This window comes from Meriones unguiculatus, chromosome 4 (assembly GCF_030254825.1).
Source record: "Meriones unguiculatus strain TT.TT164.6M chromosome 4, Bangor_MerUng_6.1, whole genome shotgun sequence".
Classification (NCBI taxonomy): Eukaryota; Metazoa; Chordata; class Mammalia; order Rodentia; family Muridae; genus Meriones; species Meriones unguiculatus.
Genome location: NC_083352.1, coordinates 112,019,272 through 112,041,799, shown reverse-complemented (window position 1 = coordinate 112,041,799; position 22,528 = coordinate 112,019,272). Strand labels below are relative to the sequence as shown.

General features: G+C 50.5%; 1 protein-coding gene across 1 annotated transcript; it reads right to left on the bottom strand.

Annotated features, from left to right (window-relative positions):
- Nucleotides 1-5,470: 5,470 nt before the first annotated feature.
- On the bottom strand, nt 5,471-15,465 carry Spata2 (spermatogenesis associated 2). Its single transcript, XM_021637711.2, has 3 exons — nt 15,331-15,465; nt 9,220-9,654; nt 5,471-8,600 (listed from the first exon to the last, which is right to left on the bottom strand). Exons 2-3 carry the CDS (start codon nt 9,535-9,537, stop codon nt 7,374-7,376), a joined length of 1,545 nt encoding a protein of 514 aa, XP_021493386.1. The 5' UTR covers nt 9,538-9,654; nt 15,331-15,465; the 3' UTR covers nt 5,471-7,373.
- Nucleotides 15,466-22,528: the final 7,063 nt, after the last annotated feature.

Below are 22,528 nucleotides of genomic sequence, written 5' to 3'. Positions count from 1 at the left end.
GCTACCCTCTGTTGTGTCAAGTGACTTTACACACCTGGATTTGCATCGTCCTGCAGGTCCCCACAGCTCTCCAGGACAGCAGCAGGCATGTTCCAAGTTCAATGGTTAGGAGTAGACAGCCTCTGGCCCCGGTTCTCCTCCTGCCTGGGGGCTTTCTCAGGCTGTCAGGAGGGGCAGGAGATGAGAAGCTGCCTGGAATGGCTAGTGAGAACAAGTACAGGGATCCCACGCCCCAGGGGAACAGCTGATGGCCAGTTCAACTTTAATTCCAGAGGACAAAGGCTATATACCCCTAGAGGAGTGGGTGGGGGGCTCCAAGAATAGGTGTGCATAATTGGTTGGAACTAGGCACTTCGAGGATGCTTGATTTGCATTATATAGCACACTCCTATCTTAAGAGTAGAAGGTCAGTGCTAATTAACATATAGATAAGCACAGGGAGGGGAGAGCTAGCAGGGAGCTGTGTCTGAGGCCAGATACCAAGTGTGATTAGGGGAGTCTGTGTCTAGAGACACTTTCCAGGTGAAGTCAGGCAGGGAGCAGGGGATCCCACTGTGGGGAGGGAGTTCTGCCTTTAGTGCTGCGCTCGTAATGGCTATCCGGTCCAGGTAAGAACTGCAGCCTCAACCAGTAGGGTACCTTCAACAGCCCTCAGGGTGTAACATCCTTGAGGCAGAATATTCCAGGAACCCACTGCTCCGGGCCTCTCTGGTTGCATGTCGGTTTTAACAGCTTGTCTATCTCTGCAAAAATGGAGAACCTCTCTTCATGGAATCTGCACAGCTGAGGAGCCAGAGCCTCTCTGGTCCTCAGCTCACAAAAGAAGGCCTGAGTCTGTGCATGTGTGCATATTTTCTGAAAGAGCTGCTGCCGGCGCCAGGTATTAGACTGAGCAGGTCCTGCCAGCAAAACCTAGTAGGCAAAAGCCAAGTTTTTTGGTTTCTTCCAGCCCTAAGAGTTCCCGAACCCAATCAGCCACCCAGAAGAGTAAAGTGACCCCTGTATCTACCTGGTGCCAGTGACAAGCTGGAAGCCCCACAGGATACAGGACAGAGGCCCCTCTGCCAACCCTGTGGAGCCTGGCCCTACAGGGAAGGCTGCCTGAGTGTGGCACCTCACCGGAACCTAACCAGCCTTGAAGTCAGGGAAGACACAGAACAACAGACCAAGTTCTCAGGATGCCCTGGCCTTGAGGATGGCTATGAGTTTTTCTGAGTAGTGTCAGCCTGAAAGGGCTCAGTCCCACTGAAGGACATGCCCAGCTACAGAGAAAAACCTCAAGGTAGAAGGGGAAACAGGAATAAATCCCTCAGGGGTCAGAAAGCTGTGGAGAAAGCTTAGAGCCCTTAACCCACCCCATCATGGAACCCAAACAATCTGAGAAAGACATTTTAGTGCACACTAAAAATAGCGATATGCTTGGCCTACAACGCAAGTCTCAAACCAACCAGGGTGAGATCACCCTGTCTTAAAAAATACCACACTTGGGCTGGAGAGATGGCTCAGAGGTTACCACTGGCTACCCTTCCAAAGGTCCTGAGTTCAATTCCCAGCAGCCACATGGTGGCTCACAACCATCTATAATGAAATCTGCTGCCCTCTTATGGCATGCAGGTGACATGTAGGCACAACACTATATATACTAAATAAATCTATTTAAAAATTATAATAAATTTAAATAAATCTTTTTAAAATAAAAACACATGCAAGCCAGGTGGCACATGCCTTTAATTCCAGTACTTGGGAGACAGAGGCAGTGATTTTGAGGCCAACCTGGTCTACAAAAAGTTCAGAACAGGGCTTCACAGAGAAATCCTGTCTTGAAAAACAAAGAAAAATCACAGTAAAATAGCACTAGGCACAGTGTTGCGCACTCATAATCCGAACACTAAGGCGGAGACAGGAAGACTCAGCCAGCCTGGACTGACTATAAAGTAAGGCTGACTTTGTTGGGCGTAGTGGTACACACCTTCAGTCCTAATGCTTGAAAGGCAGAGGCAGGTGGATCTCTGTGTTCAGGACTAGCCTGGTCTACAGAGTGAGTCCAGGATAAGCCAGCGCTACACAGAGAAGCCCTGTCTCCAAACAAACAAACACGGGAATAAAAAGATACATATATTGGGGAAATAAAAAGATACATATATTGCCAACCAACACACTTGAGTTCTCTATGTCGTCCACCAGGGCACTACAATCAGGCCCTTGTTGACGAAAAGGTCTGTAACCCAGCATGGCAAATGCGAGCAGCTCCTTGGGGAGCTAGCTGGGCTTTCCCTTAACATGCAGGTATGAAACCTGGACCTGCTGCCACCATTCCAAGGCCCAGAGGGGAGACAGGGCTTCTCAAGGATGGCAGAGCAGGAAGCATGGTTGATTTTTTTAGACAGGGTTTCTCTCTGTAGCTCTGGCTGTCCAGAAATTCACTGGGTAGACCAGGCTACCCTCAAACCCAAATCCGACTGTCTTCTGCTGCCAGAATGCTGGGATTAAAGAAGTGGGCCACTAGGAGCAGGAGTCACAGGCCCACCTAAACAGGCCAAGCTAGGAAACAAGCTCTTCTGAGATCAGCAAGCACTCTCCACCACTGAGCACATCTGGCATTTCAGTGTGGGTTCTGGGGAACAAATTGGGTTCTTGTGAGGCAAACATTTAACCAATGGCCATCTCCCCAGACCAATTTTAGTTTCACATGAAACTAAGGCAATGGTGGTATGTAACAGTCTAAGCATTTGGAAGGCTGAGGCAAGAGGATTGCTTCAGATTTGAGACCAGCCTGGGCAACATCAGCCAAAAACTAGTAATTCACATAAAACCAGAAAAAATAATTTTGTGGTACATGTATTCCCTCAGTTCTGTGTGAATTTTCACATGTCTAGAGCCACACCGCCACACAGAAAACCTTTTATAAAAGTGATAGAAATGATCCTGTTGCTACACGAACATAACTGGAGTGCGCCCGTGTTAGTGTGAGTGAAATAACAGCCAAGTAGGAAATAGAGGCCTCAACAGCTATGACTGCCAGGGGGCAGCACCCTCACATGCAGGCTTGAGTTGTCTGTCTCTCATGTGTGCTGAGCTATGCCAGAGAGCCACAGTGCACGGGTAACACCCCATAGTAACAGGAGGGAAGATAAAAACCACGGCTACTTTGATTGATACATACATACATACATACATACATACGGCCAAGTTCCAGAGGCTTCCATAAGGAAAGCACTCAGCAAACCAAGACTGGAGGGTGTGCCTCAGCACAGAAAGGACTAGTATGTGTTTTTTGGGTTTTCTGTTCTTGCTTTGTCAACTTGACACAAGCTACTCTCAGTTGGTAAAACGCCCCCACCAGACTGGCCGGTGGACAAGCCTATGAGGGCATTTTTTTGTTTGTATCTCAGAACAGGGTCTCTGTGTAGCCCTGGCTGTCCTGGAATTCATTCTGTAGACCAGGCTGGACTCCAGCTCAGAGATCTGCCTCTTGAGTGCTGGAATTGTTTGTTTTTTGAAACAGGGTTTCTCTGTGTAACAGGCCTGGTTGTCCTGGAACTCTGTAGACCAGGCTGGCCTTGAACTCACAGGGATCTACCTGCCTCTGCCAGAATTAAAGGTGTGTACCACTATGCTTTTTTGTTTATATATAATTTTTTTTGAGTGCTAGAATTAGAAGTATGTGGCACCACCACAACCCACTAGCCTATGGGGCACTTGCATGATGATCTATGAGGCTCAGCCCACTGTGGGTGGTGCCACCCTTGGGAGGTGGTTCTGGGTGCTTGATACTTGAAGCACACCAGTGAGCCACATTCCTCAGTGGCCAGCACTCAGTGGCCATGCAGGAGGATCACAAATTTAAGACCAGCCTCAACTATTAAGACCTTGTCACAAACTCCTCCTCATATACGCATATGAGCAGCACTAACTGGACTAAGGGCTATTTAAAAAGATATAAGAGGACATGGAGTTGGGAGGGACATGATGGAGAGATTCTGGGGGAGGAGTAATAAGATCAAAATACACTATGGGACTGGGCAGTGGTGGCCCAGACCTTTAAATTCAGCACCTGGGTGGCAGACTCAGGTCTCTGAGTTCAAGACCAGACTGCTCTACAGAGGGAGTTGCAGGACAGCCAGAAAAACTGTCTCAAAACAAAACAAAAACAGTTGAAAAACAGACCCTACCCAATGGGACTAAAGAGATGGGTCAGTGGTTAGGAGCATTGGCTGCTCTTGCAGAGAACTGGGTTCCATTCCCAGCACCACATGGAGGTTTTCAACCATCTATAACTCCAGTTCAGGGGATTCCACACCCTCTTCTGGCCTGCATGCACACAGTGCACAAATGTGCACAGGCAAAACAACCATACACATAAGTTTGTTTTTGTTTTTAGAGACAAACAGACTTAAACACATACATTAGAACTCGGCCCCTGTATGACCCACCACGCAGGCACTGTGTGTCCCAACTGGGCCAGGCCTTTCTCATGTGTTGAGCTCCCAACTGTGAGGGATCTGCCTTCAGCCCACAGTGGTACCTTGGAACAGCACATGCAGATAGGAAGGAATTGAGGAGAGGCAGCCAGTTCTTAGGAAATCAGGAGGCTAGAACACGTGACAAAGCATGACTAGAGTAAGCAAAGCTTAGGCCCTGGCAAACCAGCTTCTATGAAAGTCACTGTATCCATGAACTCTGGGTTTAACCAAGGTCCTGCCCAGTGAAGGGCTTTCTCATACGTCAACACGCATACACAGAACAACAAAACTGCTCTGCAGGGCGGCCTTGGTAACAGGCGGTGGCAACTTGAAGACCTGTCCGTCCACCTGGGACAGACGACTTCAGGGGCTCGCCACTTGTGTAGCTTACACAAGGCCCAGGATTCATTCCCCCATGTGCCCCGAGTCAGCATCCTGTAGGGGCCTTGACCTTGATGCAAACACACACACGAAGTAATTTTTAAATTTTGTGTGTGGGCGTTTTGCCTGCTTGGATGGATCTATACCATGTCTGTGCCTAGTGCCTACAGAGGCCAGAAGGTTGCTGGATCCCCTAGAACTGGGGAGCCACAGTGTGGGTGCTAGGAACTGCCCCTGGGTGCTTGGAAGAGCAGCCAGTGTTCTTAACCATTGTGACATCTCACCACTGGTCAAGTTTTGGGTTTTTTGTTTTTTTTTTTTTTAAGTTTAAAAAAAAAAAATCTTTGGCCAGGTATGGTACAACATGCCTTTAATGAGAAAAATCAGGAGGCAGGAAAAAAAGGGGGGGCATCTTTAATAATCTCTGCAGCCACCAACAATTATTTCTCCCAGAGAACACAGCCTGCTTTGAGGAAATGGGCAGCTTGACCTTTCGGCCTAGTTCCCATCTCCTCCAGATGAGCAGGCAGTAACTGAGTCCTGTCACCTGAACTAACTATAGCGTCTAGGCCAGAAGTGCTACAAATGAGGGAAGCCAGAGAAGGCTGTACACCATCAACACTTCATTTAACAATGGAAGACACTTTATTTAGTTTTTTTTTAATCTCTCAACATTTCAACTCTGTAGAAATCAAATGCAAAATATGTGCATTTTTAAATTAGCATATACTCAACTGTCCAGATCACAGCAATCTCCTATAGTGAGACACACCTAGGAGTGAGGCCTTGCTAGTCTGTACACAGGATTTCCTGGTAGAAAGCACACTGCACTTCCTCAGGCGACCTGTCTGCCCACCTTGAGAGTCCCTGCAATGCTGGAGTAACTGGAATGGAAAACTAGAGCTCTCAGGAGTGGGCCAGGTATCATCAGTTCTGAAGTGTGGAAGGAACATCAAAGACAGCTGCCCAGGAGGCCAGTCTCTAATAAAATTTCCCAACTCGGCTATATGTACACCTATCTACATGTGAGCTCTCAGCTAGAGATAAAAAAGAACCATGGTAAGATTTGGAAAACCTTAAAATCACTCCAGTAAGTTAGAAGAACACCAGCAAATTCACAGTGGCTCAGGGTTTGGCCAGAATCAAGCCTGCTCCAGAGCTTGGATGCCTTTCTTTGGGAAAACCCTACTTGCACATAGATCCCAAACAACAGATAGCACAACTGTCTATGGCTGAAGTGTGTTAACAGTTCACAAGGAAGTGAGTTACAAATTCCCGCTCGGCTCCCCATAAAGGAAAATCCAGAGGTGGGTAATTTATAACAGGAAGCAAGGAAACTGACTGAGTGGCATCTCTCTGATGGGCACACACCTCTGCCCACTAGTGCAAAACGACTGAGAGCCGCTGCTTACAGCCCTGGGAACCAGTGAGGAAGGCTAGATGGGGGTGGAGAGAACCCCACCTGAACTCCTTCTAAAAAAAACTCGAGGTTTGGGGTACGAGAGTCATGCTCAGCAGGCATCAAGACCAGAGCTACAGATGTGAGGGCTGAGGTCCCCACCTTGTCACTGGGGTCACTGTAGACCTCAGCACCATGCTAACCCCCGAGTGCACACTGGAGGTAGGTGGATATTTACTTAGGGAAGAGAGCAGCTCTCTACTGCCGTGGGAGGAAACATGGGCTTTGTCAGTCCCCTACTTTGAGGCTCTCTCCACCGTAGCAAGTGGAAGAAACACTGGGAAAGGGCATTCGGCCCCCTTGGAAGACTAAAGGACCCAGGGCACCGTTATAAATACCATATCATAAATTTCTTTCACCATGTTGAAACACACAGCAAATTGAATACTCATTTAAAAATAAACCTCAAACTCTGTATGTATAGTACAGTAAGGGGTGGTATGCAAACAGGAGGGGACATCGGTCCTGCTGTGGAGTCCACTTTCCAGTTGCCAAGCAGAGCTCACCAACACTGTGGGCTGACTGTGGAGCTGGCAAGATGGCATTCAGCTAATACTGGACTTGGTTCCCCTTTGATACCTATTATAGGGGCAAGGGATCCTTGTATCAGGGGAGCAGGAAAAGAGGCGAGCTGTCAGAGGCCCAGTGTGGCAGGAGGGCTCATTTCACAAGCCAGCAGGCCTCCAGCTCGCCACTCCTGGTGGGCATTTGAAGAGGATCCAAACAAAGGCTCCTTCCCAGTCCAAGCTTGCTTTGCAGTGGGTGCGCAGGTGTGTCGAGAATCCCCGAGACAGAGGCTTTCTTTCAAGGGAACCCAAACCCAAAGTAGCTGAGCAGGGAGTGGAGAGGTCACTGAAGTGACTGAGTGGAAATGCCGTCCTGTCCCACAGACCACACAGCAGTCTCTGGGTGCAGTGTGAAACAGGAAGTGAACTCCTGTGTGACAGAGCAGTGACCCTGCTGCTTCCATGGTCAAGCTCAGGTCTGCACTTCTGGTGCTGCTCTGCCACCTGGACAGGACCAAGCCAGGTCAGAGGTGTAGCCCTTGTAGCAAAAGGTGGGGACGGGGCCTATCTGTACACAAGATGGGAGAACTGGGTGGATTTGTAGCTTAGCTGGTTGTTGGGTGTGAACTTGTGCAGCTCCCTTTTTCCGCAGCAGGGGTCGCAGTGGTAGGCGCCGAGGCAGGCATCGCAGGAAACTTTTGAACACTGGGTACAGGTGTTGGTGGCACCTGCACGGTTACAGAAGCCACAGCGGGAGGTGGCTGTGGTGGAGGGCTTGGGCTTTGAGTGGACAGGTGGCAACCGGTCAAGGCCCTGAGTCTGGCCCACATACTTCTCCCGCAGAGGTGCCCCATGGACCAGGCTGTCGTGAGCAGAGGCCTTGCTGGGAAAAGCACTGGGCTTGGAGGCCGAAGGACAGACTAGAACACTGTCACAGCGCTGACAGAGGGGGGAGCTGCAGGACAGACCGCAATTTTGGCACTTGGAGAGGGCAGACTCTTTGGTGGGGGGTGACCGCTTGTGGTAGATGGGGTGGGCATCATTTTTGACCAACCATACATCTGGCCGCAGAGCATCCTGCCTGCGGTAGGTGGCCCTGGGTTCCGAGTCCGTATATAGGTCCATGTCATCCTGAGTGGGAAAGTACGTACTGCGAAGCAGGCTGAGGCCATTGATGGGAGAGATGGAGGGAAGGTCATCAGGGCTACCATGGGGGGAGCTGGACATGGCCAACAATGAGGGGGACGGGCGGCTGATCTCGTCCTTCAGATCATCCCCTACATCCACAACCAGGGGCTCCTTGCGCAGACTCAGTGAGGCCTTTGAGGGGGGCTTCCTGCTCTCCCAGTAGCTGTCGTAGGCATCCACCGATCTGGAAGGTTTAGTCACTCGGGGCTTGTAGTAGTCCTTGGCTGCCCGCTCACTGGCTGACTTCTGGAGTGCCACACGGGCCATGGAAGTGGTCAGGTGCTCCCTACTCTCCGCCCGCCGGCGCAGGGCATCTGAGCAACCACGCGCATCCTCTGTGCTGTTCTTGCGCTCAGTAACCACATCCAGCTCCGAGTAGCCCTTGTCCTTTACCTGTGAATGGATCCCCAGCATCTGCTCACATTCGACCTTGGCCAGGAAGAGCTCAAAGGAGACCATCTTCACCTGGAGGGACTCCACAAGCTCTTTGAGTTTGTACGAAGTCCCCAACTCAGGCTCGTAGCCTAGGAACTTCAGAATGGCTCGGATGTCATCCTCCAGCAATGTAGACTTGACATAGTAAACAAAAGGGCCCGTGTAGGTCTAGGGAGAGAGTGGGCAGAAAAAAGAGGCATGCTACAGACCGGCCTGTTCAAACCAAATGTAGAGCGAGACCAGCAGGGAGAGATGGGGAGCTTCTGCCTTAGACCAGAGGTGAGAGCATACTAAATGCACATCACCGCAAGGGGCGTCTGTGGTCCCTATGAGGCCAATGAGCCCATCAGCTTTCTGTGTAGGTGTGAGGCTCTGTTCCACATTTGGAAACACAGGGGATGCATTTTCAGGGAATGTGACACTAAGCCCTGAGAATGTCCTTTGTGACAAACGTCTGTCCAAGTTTCAAGAACACACCAGGGCTGGGGATGTAGCTCTGGGATCGAGCATGTGCCACAGGTTAAATCCCCAGCACTACAATAAACAAACAAACACACAAACAAATGGAACATGCCAGGATTCCAGCCTGGCTTGGTGCCGTCTCTCCACCCACTCCCACCCCCGTTCCAGGCAGAATCTTCTCTCAAACCAGACCCCCCATACATCCCCACCCCCCAACTGGCCTTTGGTCCACCCCAGTTCCCGGCTGCTTGGAGCCCACAGGCTGAGAACAGGGGCACATGCACTCAGCAGGGAGCAGCAGGAGGAGGCAGCCACCCCACCTCACCTTGATGCTGCGGAACTCCTTCTTCCAGGGGAACAGGAAGAGGTTGATGGCCACCGTCTCCAGCATGCTGAAGGCGCAGTGCAGAGCGCTCAGGCTGGAGCTGCTCAGTGAGCGGAGGGAGCTCTCCACCACTTCATAAAACTGGATCAGCCGAAATCGATACAAGGGGTCCACATTGTGCAGGCTGAGCAGGGTGGCCGCTGCCATTCGCAGGTACTCATCGCTGCCAGGCTGCTGCTTGCCGGGGGTGGGGTCCACTTTGCCCTCATGGAACTGCACGTACTTCCGAAATAAGTCATCCTTGTACTTCGTATCCATTGAACTGGGCTTCCCCAATCAAACCTAAGGGCTACCTCATCTCCCTCGTGGCTCTGGGACTGGAGGCTGGCACATCACATGAAGAACTGGCATGGTGCCCATGGACCAGCGCATGCTCTGAAAAGGAGGGAAAAGGAAACCATCATCCACCTGACTAGTCTCTATTCCAACTTCAGAATGCTAAGAAGAGTAAAGCCCAGAGCTGGCCTGGGGTATGCTGGCTCTTCAGCCCAGATGGTCCCCGTGTGCTCTCCACCCGGCAGATTCAGAAATACATACTTGGTGCAAGGTGAAAACAAACCAGGCCAAGACTCTGCAGCTCACCAGCTCACAGGAATGACTAATGCCCCTGAGGGCAGGGTTCAGGGAGCATAAGCACTTGGCCCTGGTGTCACAGGAGGAGGAGTTTGGGAAAGCCCCAAGGCAGAGTTAGACCTGAAGCACTGCCAGGCTGAGGGTGTGATGCTGGAGGTAGCAGCAGGGAGCTGAGCAGGCACTACAGAGCATTCCCAGGTACTAAGTCCCTTACTGCTGAGTTTACCGTGGCCCCTGAAGACAGGCAGCACCCAGCGTCACAAAACTCCCAAGGTGGAGCTAAGATCAGAGTTCAGGACCAGCCACCACACCCTCTTTTCCTGGAGCAGGAAAGAGCTTGGCACCGACAGAAAGGAGGCTGCTAAAGACCAGGCGACAAAGAAAGATGGTTGGCACTGGGGTGGAGTGAGGGAGTGGGGAGGGGAGGACACACCAACTGCTGCTCCTGATGGGGGAAGCTGGAGTGCACTGCTCGGAGTGAGAGAGCCTGGGTCTAATCCCAGCAGAACACACAGCCAGGGTTTCTGTGAAAGGCAACATAAGTCACTAAGGAGTTCAATTCAAGCAACTAGAAAAGGAATGTAGAGACCAGGCAGACTGCTGTCCCCTTTGTCCTGGACAAAGAAAAGTAAGCCCAGCAGCTCACAGGCGACCTCTGTAAACACAGTGATACTTCCAGTGTCACACACTGTAGAAAAACATGGCTCAGGAGGGCACACCAGCAACAGTGAGGCAGCAATGCATGGGCTTGAAAGTCTGAGTTCAGAGCCCTTTGGTTCCTTTTTCTCAGGAATCCAGATCAGCACACAAAGCTCTGCACGATGTGGCTAAGTAAGGAAGGCCCTGACAGCCTTTCCTGCCCTGGCAAGGAATCCACCCTCAAGATACCAGGCTTTCTCAAGAAGGCTCCTGGAAGCTGGGTGTGAACTGACCAGACACTGCTAGCCAGCGCTCCACAGTATGGCTGGTGAGCAAATTTGCACCTTGCTCAGGTGGGGCTGACAGCTCATCGGCATCACTAAGAGTGGGTAGGGTAGGGTAAAGGAATGGGCTGCACCCTGGGGTGCTGGGGCTGGCCTGTGGGGTCCTCTAGTAGATCTGTGCTTTGGCTACAAATCACAGGGTCCATCCACAGAACTACCTGGCCTCAGTAAGCCACAGCCCAGGGTCTCCAGTTTGGGGAGATGAGTAGCAGCCTCAACAGTGGGGTGAGGTAGAACATGCAGCAAAGTGGGAGGCACTCACTGGTGTAGTTCCAACACTCAGGAGAAAGGGCATAACTGCCTGGAGTCCATGACAGCCTTGGAAACAGTTTAGGTCAGAACACACAACCAAGGACCAGAAAGACACCCCTTCTTTCACCCACCCAACACTTCAGAAACAAATGGACCTGGGGGACACAGAAAGGTCATGACTACAGCCAGAGGCCGTGAGGTCACACTCCCTCTCACAGCAGTCTTAGCTTCCCTCTAAGCAACAGCCATTCAATCCCTTGCTCCTCAACTGTGCCAGGCTGATTCTGTACCAGGACCTTGGCTTACACATTGTTTGTAACTTTCTTTGGCTGTTGGATGACTGGCTTGCTGCACCTGTAGGTTTCAGCTCCAACACGAAGACCTCCTGCTGTGTCATGTTGAGTCAACCCAACCTTCCCAGCCCTTCACTTGTTTCCTTGGGATAGCCACAAATGGAAGTGACTGACTTTCAGTACTCTTTTCCTAGCTTACTCTCAGCATCTCCCCATTGCCTGTAATTCCCACACTCAGCACTGGTGCACCTATGCCACCGGCAGGATTGATGTAAAGAACGCATGCGCACACAGTGACCTTACAGTCGTCAGTGGGGCCACAAGATCAGCTGAACAATGAGTTGCAAATATGCCTATCACCTATGCCACTGGCAGAATCAATGATGTAAAGGATGTGTACACACACAGTGACCCTTCAGTCTCTCAGTGGGGCCACAGGATCAGTTGAACAATGAGTTGCAAATATGCATATCACGCACCCTGCAACACACAGTGAGCCTGTGCCCCTTGACAACCCCGAGGCCCATGTGCCCCAAGTATTTTACAAAGCACCCACCTTCTGCCTGGTCTGGTTATGGTGGGGGACAGGATAGCAGTGGCCCTCAGTGACGAAGACAGGCTTAGACCAGTTCTAGCTGAACAGCTCAGCAACCACCCAAGCATGCAAATCCTCTCAGTACAAACTCACCGTCAGCCAAAGAGGATACACACAGCTACTCCTGATCTTACAGAAGCTTCCCTCCTGCTTCAGAAGCAGGAACTGGTCTTTGCTAAGTCTGAAAACCAAAAAGTCCTAGAGGTGGCTTGGTGCCGGAGTACCTACCTAGCATGCATGAGACCCTGGATTCCATCCTAAGGGTCTTCCCACTGGTAAGCAAAGACAGGAGGATCCTGAGGGCTTGATGAACAGCCATCCTAGCAAGAACAGGTAAGCTCCAGACTCAGTGAGAGATCCTGACTCAAAATACAAAACAAAAAGCTAGGCACTAAAGGCACACATCTCCAATCCTAGCACTCAGGCAGCAGAGGCATATGGATCTTTGAGTTCAAGGCCAGCCTGATCTACATAGTGAATTCCAGGACAGCCAGGGCTATACAGTAATACCCTGTCTCATAAAATAATAATAATAATAATAAAATTTAAAAATGGAAAGAAAAGGAGGAGGAAAAGAGGTGGGAGATAGTGGTGTAGTGGTGGCTGGAGAGAGGGCTCAGTGGTTAAAAACACCTGTTCCTGCAGAGAACCTGCCTTTGATTCCCAGCACCCATATGATGTCTCACAACTGTCCATAATTCCAGTTCCAGAGGATCCAACACCCTCTTCTGACTTCTGTGGGCACCCAGCATGCCCAATGTACACAGACATACATTCAAGGAGAATACACACATTAAATAAAAAAGAAAAAAAAAAACGGTGAGAGGGGCGGGAGAGATGGCTCAGTGGTGAAAAGCACTGGCTGCTTTTCCAGAGGACCTGGATTTAGTTCCCAGAACCCACATGGCGGCTCACAACATTCTGTTACTCCAGTTCCAGAGGATCTGAAAGCCTCATTGGGAGTCAAAGATATGCGCATCGTCTAGATATGCATGAAAGGAAAACAAGCCACATAAACAACAAAGGTGGAGCGGTAAGAGTGTGGACCTCTGGCTTCCTCTGTGGCTGCATTCACAGGTGTGAATCCCTGAACACACCACACACGACGGGGCGGGAGAATGAAACAAGGACGGGGGGCCCACTGCGCTTCAGGTGACATGACAGGCTCCTCACTTTAATCACATCTCCCATCTCATCCTCTCAGCAGCTGAGGGGTCGGAAGCTCAGCTGCAGTTACTGTCTCCAACGGGGCTGGAGAGATGGCTCAGAGGTTAAGAGCACTGGCTGCTCTTCCAAAGGTCCTGAGTTCAAGTCCCAGCAACCACATGGTGGAGCAGAACCATCTGTAATGAGATCTGGTGCCCTCTTTGGAATGCGGGTGTACATTGTATAAATAATAAAAATAAATTTAAAAAAAATGGGGGGGGCAACAGATCCCAAGGCCTAGCTTTCAGTGCACTCTTTCAGTGTGCACTCCTTTCAAGGCCTCCTTCAGTGCACTCTGGCTACAATTGGTCCCAATTACAAAAGGATCAGCATATGCAGGTCCCTGTGCCAGCCGTCCAAAAATCAGTAAGATCAACCCCAATATTAAGGAGGAAATGGAGCGCAGAGAGTCAGCTCACTTGTCCGAAGTCAAAGGGCCAGAAAGAAATGGATTTGAGACCTGAATTTGAATCTAACCCTAGGCAAAAGCTGTCTTGCCGGATCTTCTGGGTGGGCTCCTTGAAAGGCTTTGTCAGTCAAAACGCCCTGCGTCCAGGAAGCAGTCTGGTAGTAGCAAAACTGCCATCTTCCCACACCAAATAGGTCGGAAGAGCCACCAACCTCTTTATGATGTAAGCTCAAGAGCCCAGGAGAGAGGCTGGCCAGAAACCAGCCAGCAGCGAGGCAGTTACATCATCCCTGCTGAATACATTTCCTAAGAATACATGCTGTCTTGTGGCTGGCCCTAACTGGTGTCTTTTCTGAGCACAGAGCCAGCAATTTATACCCAGCACTCTTGAAAGCACAACAAAAACACGTTCTCTGCTAAACACAGCCTGGTTACAGAAGAGCAAGACAGACCAGCGACAGAAGCTGTGAATTTCTCCAAGCAACCCAAAGACTGGAATGCCAACCCATACCAAGCTGGCAGGGGAAAACACAGAGCTCTGTGAATATCCGGAACAGAGAAGCAGAAGGATGCCTAGTGCCGCCGGCTCTGGGTAGCACCTCCTGCACCCACAATCTGGGCAAGTCAGTGAAGGCGAAGCTGGTGCCTAGGCGCCTTATCAACCATTATTCTTTAAAACGCCCAATGTGGAAACCCGAGTGCGTTTAAAATTCGGCTGAAGAGGACCAAATGAATCGGGGAAGTAGAGCACTGGTTCGGCTTTCCCTCCGCCGGCCCATTCAAGAACAATGTGCCTCGGGGCACTGAAAGCCATTCCCTCCCAGGGGCTATTTGGGTCCCAGTTCTCCAGTCTACACGTTTACATACCCCTGGTCCAGCTGCTGCGTCCAAACAGGATCAGGGATGCGCCTCTACCTCCGTTCTCTCTGACCAACCTCTACGCATTCATTCTCAGCAAGAGGCTCCCAGGCCCACCCGCCGCCTCTCCTGCTGGCTGTAAAACAATACAGGGTCCCCACAACCCTGCTAGCTTCCACAAACACTGCCACGGGGGACTTCCAACGCTCTGAAAACAACCTAAGCAGTGTTGGAGTCTGGTTTCCCTCCGCGCAGCCGCCTCTCTCCGGGATTCTGAAGGGAGCCATGGCCCCCTTTCTGCAGGGGACGTAAACACCTGCCGCAGCTACTCCCTGCTTTGGGAGCCGCCTGTCTCTGACCGCCATAGCAGCGGGGAAAACAGCCAGGCTTAAAGGAAGGAGTGTCCACTCGCAGGGTCTTTTGTCGGTGGTGCTGGGGACTGGGGACGGAACCCAAGGCATCGCACACGCTTGGCAAGCTCTCGCTAACGCCCCTCGGTCTGCCAATGAAATACCGGGACCTGTCATTAGACACCTGCTGTACTCCGACACCGTGCAACGCCCGCGTCCTCTCATTCCACGCCCACCGCGGCCCCGGAAGGCCGCCACATCTCTCCTCACAGACCCGGAGACCAAGGCTCCCGAGGCGGAGCGGCTCAGCCAAGGTCACTCGGTGAGTGCAAAGCCAGGTCAGCCTTCCCTCCCGGCTGCGAGCCGCGGCGCGGGCCCTGCCTCCGAGAGCACCGGGCGCGCGTACGCGGTGGCCCCGGAGCGAGGGCTGCGGCCGGTCGTCCAGGGCAGCCGCGGCCGCGGGGACTGAGCTGAGGGCCTGGCCCGCAACAGCGCGCATAGGGAGCCGCCCTCCTGCCCGCCCCGCACTCACCCGCCGCTGCCCGCCGGGGAAGCGAGCGCCGCCGAAGCACGGCCCCGCACGGCCCTGCACACCCCAGCCGCTCCCGCCGGCTCCGGGAACCGAGAAGAGGACCGGAGCTGCAGCAGCCCGGAAGCACTCGGCCCGGAAGTGACGCACGGAGGCGGGCCCCGAGAGAGGCCGACTCGCGGCTGCGTGCTGGGCCCGGGAAGCAGAGGCGGAAGCCAGAGGCGAGCAGGTGAGACCGAGGAACGGAGAGGAGGTGGCCGGAGGCGGCGGACTGGCGCTTCTTCGCCGAACTCGCCCTCACTCTTAGGGATCCTCGAGGAGGCACTAGCGGAACCCGGAAACAAATGCTCTGGAAGTGACGCGCGGCGGTCGGCCGACGCTGGGTGGCCAGGTTGTCATGGAAACAGGTTCCAGAGCGGGGAGATTGTTTTTTTCCACCTTGCTGACTTTCTCTTGGCGGGACAGCGCTCAAGAGCCCGGACTAACGTGGTGACCCGCGATCCCATTTCAAAGACGGAACCGCGGAGGGTAGAGAGCGAAAGCAGAGGCAGAGGCCACGCGAGACTGGAGAGGGCTGTGGGTGATGCTCCTGGCGCCCCAGGTTAAGATGCGGATGGGGCAGGGGTGGGGGCGCTCAGGAGAGGGCCCAGCAGTTAGGAGCACTGGTTGCTTGAAGAGGACCTGGGTTCCGTTCCCAATACCGACGTGGCGGCTTCCAGCCATCAGTAACACCAGTCCCAGGGGATCTGATGCCCTCTCTGACCTCCACGGGTACCAGGCACACACCTAGTGCACATACATACATACAGGCAAAATAAAATCGCTACATAGCGAAACTGCGTCTCCAGTAATAATAATGGGAATCCGTTATTTCCGTTAGTCCATAGCCGACCTCATTGCGCTTTTCTGTAATCCTAACTTCGGAAGGCTGAGCCAGGAGGAGTGTGAGTCTAAGGCTAGTGTAAATAACATACGGAGCTCCTGCCTCAAAAAAATAATAAAAGGCTGGGGCTCAGTTCTAGCTCAGTCCTAGAACTCTTACATAGCCTGAATGCATTCTCTGCGTTCGATTCCAAACAAGGAAAAAAGAGGGCGGGGAGACTTCACTGATTATTAGTGGTATATCGGTAAACACGCCACTAACGTCTCTGAGCCACATCATATTTTTAAAAGCAATAATAACAATAGTAGCTGTCTACTGAGATGTAGGCAGAATGAACTACATAGGAATTGCTTAATACACAGTGGGCACAGACTAAGGAGTTGTCTGAGACAGATAGCCTAGGCTAGTCTAGAGATCTGTATGTAATCCTGGTGGCCTGGAACACATTTGTAGCAGGGGCTGCTCTCCAGCTTGTGGAAATCGGCCTGCCTCTGTCTCCTGAATGAAGCTGGTTTCTTATTTCCCTTAGTTCCCTAATCATGGAAACCAGAGGGCCAAAAACAATCCTCCCTGGTTTCCCTGCAAGACCCGTACAGTCTACACTAGCTTACGTCTTGACACCTTGCCACTTGACTCTTCATAAGTTTCTCTACCCTTCTGCTTCTTACATTTACTTACAGTCCCTGAGATGAACTTCCAGACTACCTGGGTGTCCCAGAACTACATGCTAGTCCCAGGGAATTAGACGCCCTGTCCTGGCCTCTTTGGGCATTGCACACATGTGGTACACAGGCCAAAACAAACACTCATACATGAAATTAAAAAAAAAAAATTTTTTTTAAACTGAGATATACTCTGATTTGCAGTAGAATCCCTAGTGTTGGCCACGTTCCAGGCACATTCCTAAGACATGGAGCATCGTTTGTCATTGGCTGAACTTTCGTTTTTTTCAAGACAGTCTCACTGTGTAGCCCTGGCTGTTCTGGAACTCACTGTGTAGACCATGCTGGCCTCAAGCTTACAAAGACCCACCTGCCTCTCCCACCTGAGTGCTGGGATTAAAGATGGACTACTACACCTTGCTTTTTCACCCCTCTTGTCTCTCCTCATCCTGGTCTGGATCTGAGTGCCCTTCCCAGCACCTCTTCCTTTACCTGTCTTGCTTGCTGCTGTCCAGCTCCAGTTCAGTCTTGTTTTCTTTCTGGAGTTTAGGACCTTTGTCTTCTGGCTCCCCACAACACTCTTGTAATCTTATCTCAGCTCTCAACCCAAAGGTCACATATGTATTCACCTGATGTCTGCACCAGGCCCCATGTTCCTTTTTGTCTGTATTCCCCAGGAGCTCTGTGCATGTCTGATCAGGAGCTGTCCAACTGGTGGTGTTTGATGGTAGGGTCACCCCTGGAACCATGGTGACACCAACAAAATAACACCAGTGGCTTGTCAGAAGCTTGGTATAATCCACATTCAAGTTTGGGGCAGAGTATGTTCTGCTTTTTCAGATGATCCAATCTGTTCTTTGCTCCCACATTAGGCTTCTCATGACCGTAACTCAGACTCCAAGGGATCCAACACTATTCTGCCTTTGCCTCTGAGAGCACCATCACTCACATACTCATAATTTAAAGGCAGACACATACTCATCATTTTAAAAAGTAAATAAACTTTTTAAGAGTCCAGGCCGTGGTGCACCCCTTTTATTCCAGCACTCAGGAGGCACACCCAGGTGGATCTCTGTGAGTTTGAGGCCAGCCTGGTCTACAGAGTTCCAGGACAATCAGGGCTACTCAGAGAAACCCTATCTCAAAAAAACAAAATATATCTCTATATTCACGTGCGTGTAAATAATAATAGTAATTTAAAAGAATCTTTTTTTTTAAGAGCTAGAGTGGTGGTACGTCCACCTGTAACTTCAGAGCTTAGGAGGTAGAAGCCGGCAAGTCACAAATTCATGGCTGTCCTTGCCTATACAATTGGGGCCAGCCTGAGTTACGTGAGACGCTGTCTCACCCTTCCAAACAGTTCTGACTTTTCTGAAAAAAAATAAAAAAAAAAAAACAAAACAACTCAGCAAGTATGACAAGCTTGCATTTCCACTAAGAGAAAGGGGCTGCCAAAGAGTTCCTTCTATCTGTGTGTTCTGTGACAGGTAAGAGGGAAGCCCTCGTGGTGGAAATGCCTGACATTTCCCTTCAGAAAGACCCAAGGTTTCCAGAGAGGCACAATTTTCATATTTTATACAAACAAAGACTTGTGTGCTTGGTATCCAGACTTCATTATATAATGATTAGCAGGTTACATAACGGTCATGTGGCAACAATCCGGCACCCTCACTTTCCAGGAGCCAACACTCTACCTACCTTTTTCTGTTTGTCTATTTTTGTAAATCATCAAGTAGCACGCAGAACAAAAACTGAAAGAGGAGCTACCCTGTGACCCAGCAGTGGGCTTTCTTGGCCTCTGCAAGAGAAGCACAAGTTCAGGAAGCTGCCTGATTACAATAGCAAACAAAGGGGTCAGTTCTAAACAGCAGCAGGTGAGTGGTGTGGCTGCCTAACCATCCTGGACCAGCAGAGGATGATGGCACTCTGCACAGTGCCTCAAAACACACTGTGCGTGTAACAACAAAAGGCCAGCGTCAGTGACTAGCCAAAGCCAAGCAGACATAGGAAGATGGGTCAGATGCTTCTTTCCCTAGTCATTCTAGACCTAGCATTTGGGAGGCTGAGGCTGGAGGATGGCTGTGAGTTCAGTACCAGCCTGAGACCTACATAGTGAGAAGTGGTCTGGTCTAAGGGCCAGGGAGGCACTCAGCAGTTAAGAACCCGTGCTGTTCTTTTGGAGGACCAAGTTCAGTTCCTGTAATTCCCATTCCAGGGATCTGATGTCCAGCTGCACATAAAGAATAAATGACATCTGTAATCCTAGCACTCAAGAAGGCAAAGGCGGGTGGATCTCTGTGAGTTCGAGGCATCTGGTGAGTCCAGGACAGCCAAAGCTACACAAAAACAACAACAAAAAAACCCTGTCTTGAAAAAAACTGAAAAAAAAAATCTTGTTTTAAAGCTGTGTGTGGTGGCATGCGCCTGTAATCTCAGCACTCAGGGAGGCAGAGGCAGGTGGATCTCTGAGTTCTAGGCTAGCCTGGTCTTAAAAGTGAGTTCAGGACAATCAAGGCTACAGGAAAAAAAAAAAACTGCCTTGAAAACAAAACAAACAAAAAAACAGCTTGTTTGAAATTATAAGTATTATGGGTGTTTTGTCTGCATGTGTGTCAGTGCACCACATGTGTGCAGTACCCACAGAGGCCAGAAGAGGGCAGGGTGTTCAGATCACCTAGAACTGGAGTTATTGACAGTTGTGAATCTGCATGCTGGTGCTGGGAACCAAACCCGATTCCTTTGGAACAGCAGCCAGCACTCCTTTTGTTGTTTTTTAAGACAGCGTTTCTCTGTGTAGCTAGCTCTGTCTTTACTGCTGGAACTCACTCTGTAGACCAGGCTGGCCCTGAACTCGCAGTGATCTACCTGCCTCTGCCTCCAGAGTGCTAACATTTAAGGCACGCACCACCAGCGCTCAGTCAATATTTTTATGTGTGTGCCTGACTGTAAGTCTGTGTACCACACACATGCAGTGCCGGCAGAGGTCAGAAGAGGGCATATGCAGGCCCTCTTAAACTGGAGTTACAAATCATTGCTAGCCTCCAAGTGCTAGGAATTGAACCTGAGCCCTCTGAAAGAGCGACCAGTGCTCATAACCACTAAGCTCTCTAGGCTTACAGCCATCATTCTTAACTGCCGAGCCATCTCTCCAGACCCAATAAAAATAAGTCTTTATAGAAAAAAGAAGGAACTTGCTGAGTACTGTGATGTGTATGCTTGTAATCCCCGCACTCAGGAGGCAGGGCGTAAGGATGGCCAGAAGTTCTAGGACAAGGAGGACTGCATGGTAAGAACCTGTCCCAAAACCAAAACCAGCTGGGCAGTGGTGGCACACTCCTTTGATCCCAGCTTTCCGAAGCAGAAGCAGGGGGATCTCCGTGAGTTTGAGGCCAGCCTGGTCTACAGAGTGAGCTCCAGGACAGCCAAGGATACACAGAGAAACCCTGTCTACAAAAACGAAAATAGGGCAAGGGCTGTGGCTCCGCAGTAGAGTACTCGTCTGACAGCATGAGGCCCCAGGTTCAGTGCCCAGTACTGCGAGTAGTAAATTTCATAGTTTTTTGGTTGGGTTTTGAGCATGTGGGTAGGTCTTCCAGAGGGAAGAAGTCAGGCAAGAAAGAACCAGGAGATGAAGACTCAGCTGCTAACTAGCACACAACTAGGTGCCAAGGTGGTAGAGCCTACCACACACTGTGCTGGACGTACTAAGTATGGTACCTTCCAGAGTGCTGGCTCAGTGTCTAAGGAGCACTAGAAAGCCTGAAGCCTCCCTGCCTCAGGCTCCTCATGTGTCAGTTTCCGGATGATAACAGCACCCGCCAGATATGGGTGACATGGTTAACACAGTCACTTGACCAAGTACCCGACAGTAGCTATCATTATTGGGGGTCGGTTGTTGACAGCTCTTGCTTGTCTGAAACCTGCTGTATAGCCCAGGCTGGCCTAGAACTCCGCCTCCACTTCCTAGGTGATGGGATTACGGGGGTGTGCAACTACCTTCCCCCTTGTCATTTTTTGTTTTAAAATTTAATTACTGTTTGTTGGGGGAGGTGTGAATGCATGCTAAAGCACCTATGTAGAGGTCAGGGGACGATGATGGAGTCAGTTCTCACCTTCTGCCACTGTGGCCCTGGGGATTTAAATTAGTCCTTCGTCTGTCTTTATTTCCGTACCTGCACAAGAGCCTGGAGCAGCTGCCCTCAACCTGTGAGTCACACCCCCTCAGCTGTCCTGCATGTCAGATATTCACATTCTGATGTGAACATTCTGATGTGCACATCAGGTATTCATAACAGTAGCAAAATTACAGTTATGAAGGACCAATGAAATGACTTTGTGGTTGGGGTCACCACAACATGGGGGACTGTATTAAAGGGTCACAGTATTAGGAAGGTTGAGAACCCCTGGCCTAGAGTCCTTCTCCCATGCCCATGCTTGTTACATTCCATTTTCCTTTTCTTTTTTCTTTCTTCAGAGTTCTACACTGTAACCAGGACTCAGTACTCAGGAGCTGGAGAGATGGCTCAGAGGTTAAGAGCACTGTCTGTTCTTCCAAAAGTCCTGAGTTCAATTCCCACCAACCACATGGTGGCTCAGAACCATCTATAATGAGATCTGGTGCCCTCTTCTGGCTTGCAGGCACACATGTAGGCAGAATACTGTATAATAAATACACTTAAGGGTTTACATTTTTTTAAAGTTGTGTTTTGTTTGCTGTGTGTTTTGCCTGCATGTGTGTATGTGCACTGCGTGTGTGCTTGGTGCCCATGGAAGTTGGAAGAGAGCATTGGATCCCCTGGAACTGGAGGTAAGGACAGTTGGAGGCCAGGATGTGAGTGCTGGGAACTGAACCGGAGCCCTTTTGCAGGAGCAATAGTGGCTCTTCTGAGCCATCTCTCCAGCCCCTAATTTAAAAAAAAAAAATTTACCTTAATTTTATGTGTATGGGTGTTTTGCCTGCATATGCCTACAGAGGATAGAAGAGGGGCTCAGCTCCCCTGGAGCTAAAGTTGGTTGTGAGCCTCTAGGAACCCAACTCAGGACCTCTGGAAGAGCAGTGAATGCTGTGCCATCTGTCCAGATTATTGAGCCTATTGCTTTTTGTTTGTTTGCTTTGTTGTGTTGTTGTTTGTTTAGTTGGTTTGGTATGGAATCATCTCCCCAAACCTCAGTTTTGGTTATTGTTTTCTTTTGTTTTTTGAGGCAGTGTTTCTCTGTGTAGCCTTGGCTGTCCTGGATTTGATTTGTAGACCAGGCTGGCCTTGAACTCAGTGATCTGAGTGCCTCTGTCTGATTCAAAACTTTAGTTTCTTAACCTGCATTTATAGTCTGTTCCTCAAGGTTATCTTGGTTTAGTTTGATTTGATTTCCTTTTTGGAGACAGGACGTCATGTCCTATATCCCAGGCTGGCATATAGCTTGCTGCACAGACAAGCATGACCTTGAACACCTGACTTTCCTGCCTTTAATTCCCCATAGCTGGAATTAGAGAACTGCAGCACCTTGCCTATGAGCTATCATAGGAAAGAACCTCACCTCAGCCTCAAAGGGAGGGGCGGAGTCTGCGACAGGTTTTACCCTGGGAGGTTTTGCGCTAGTACAGCCTGAATTTGCGGGCGCACGGGAGGCCACCTGCCTCCTGGACTGAGCACTCATT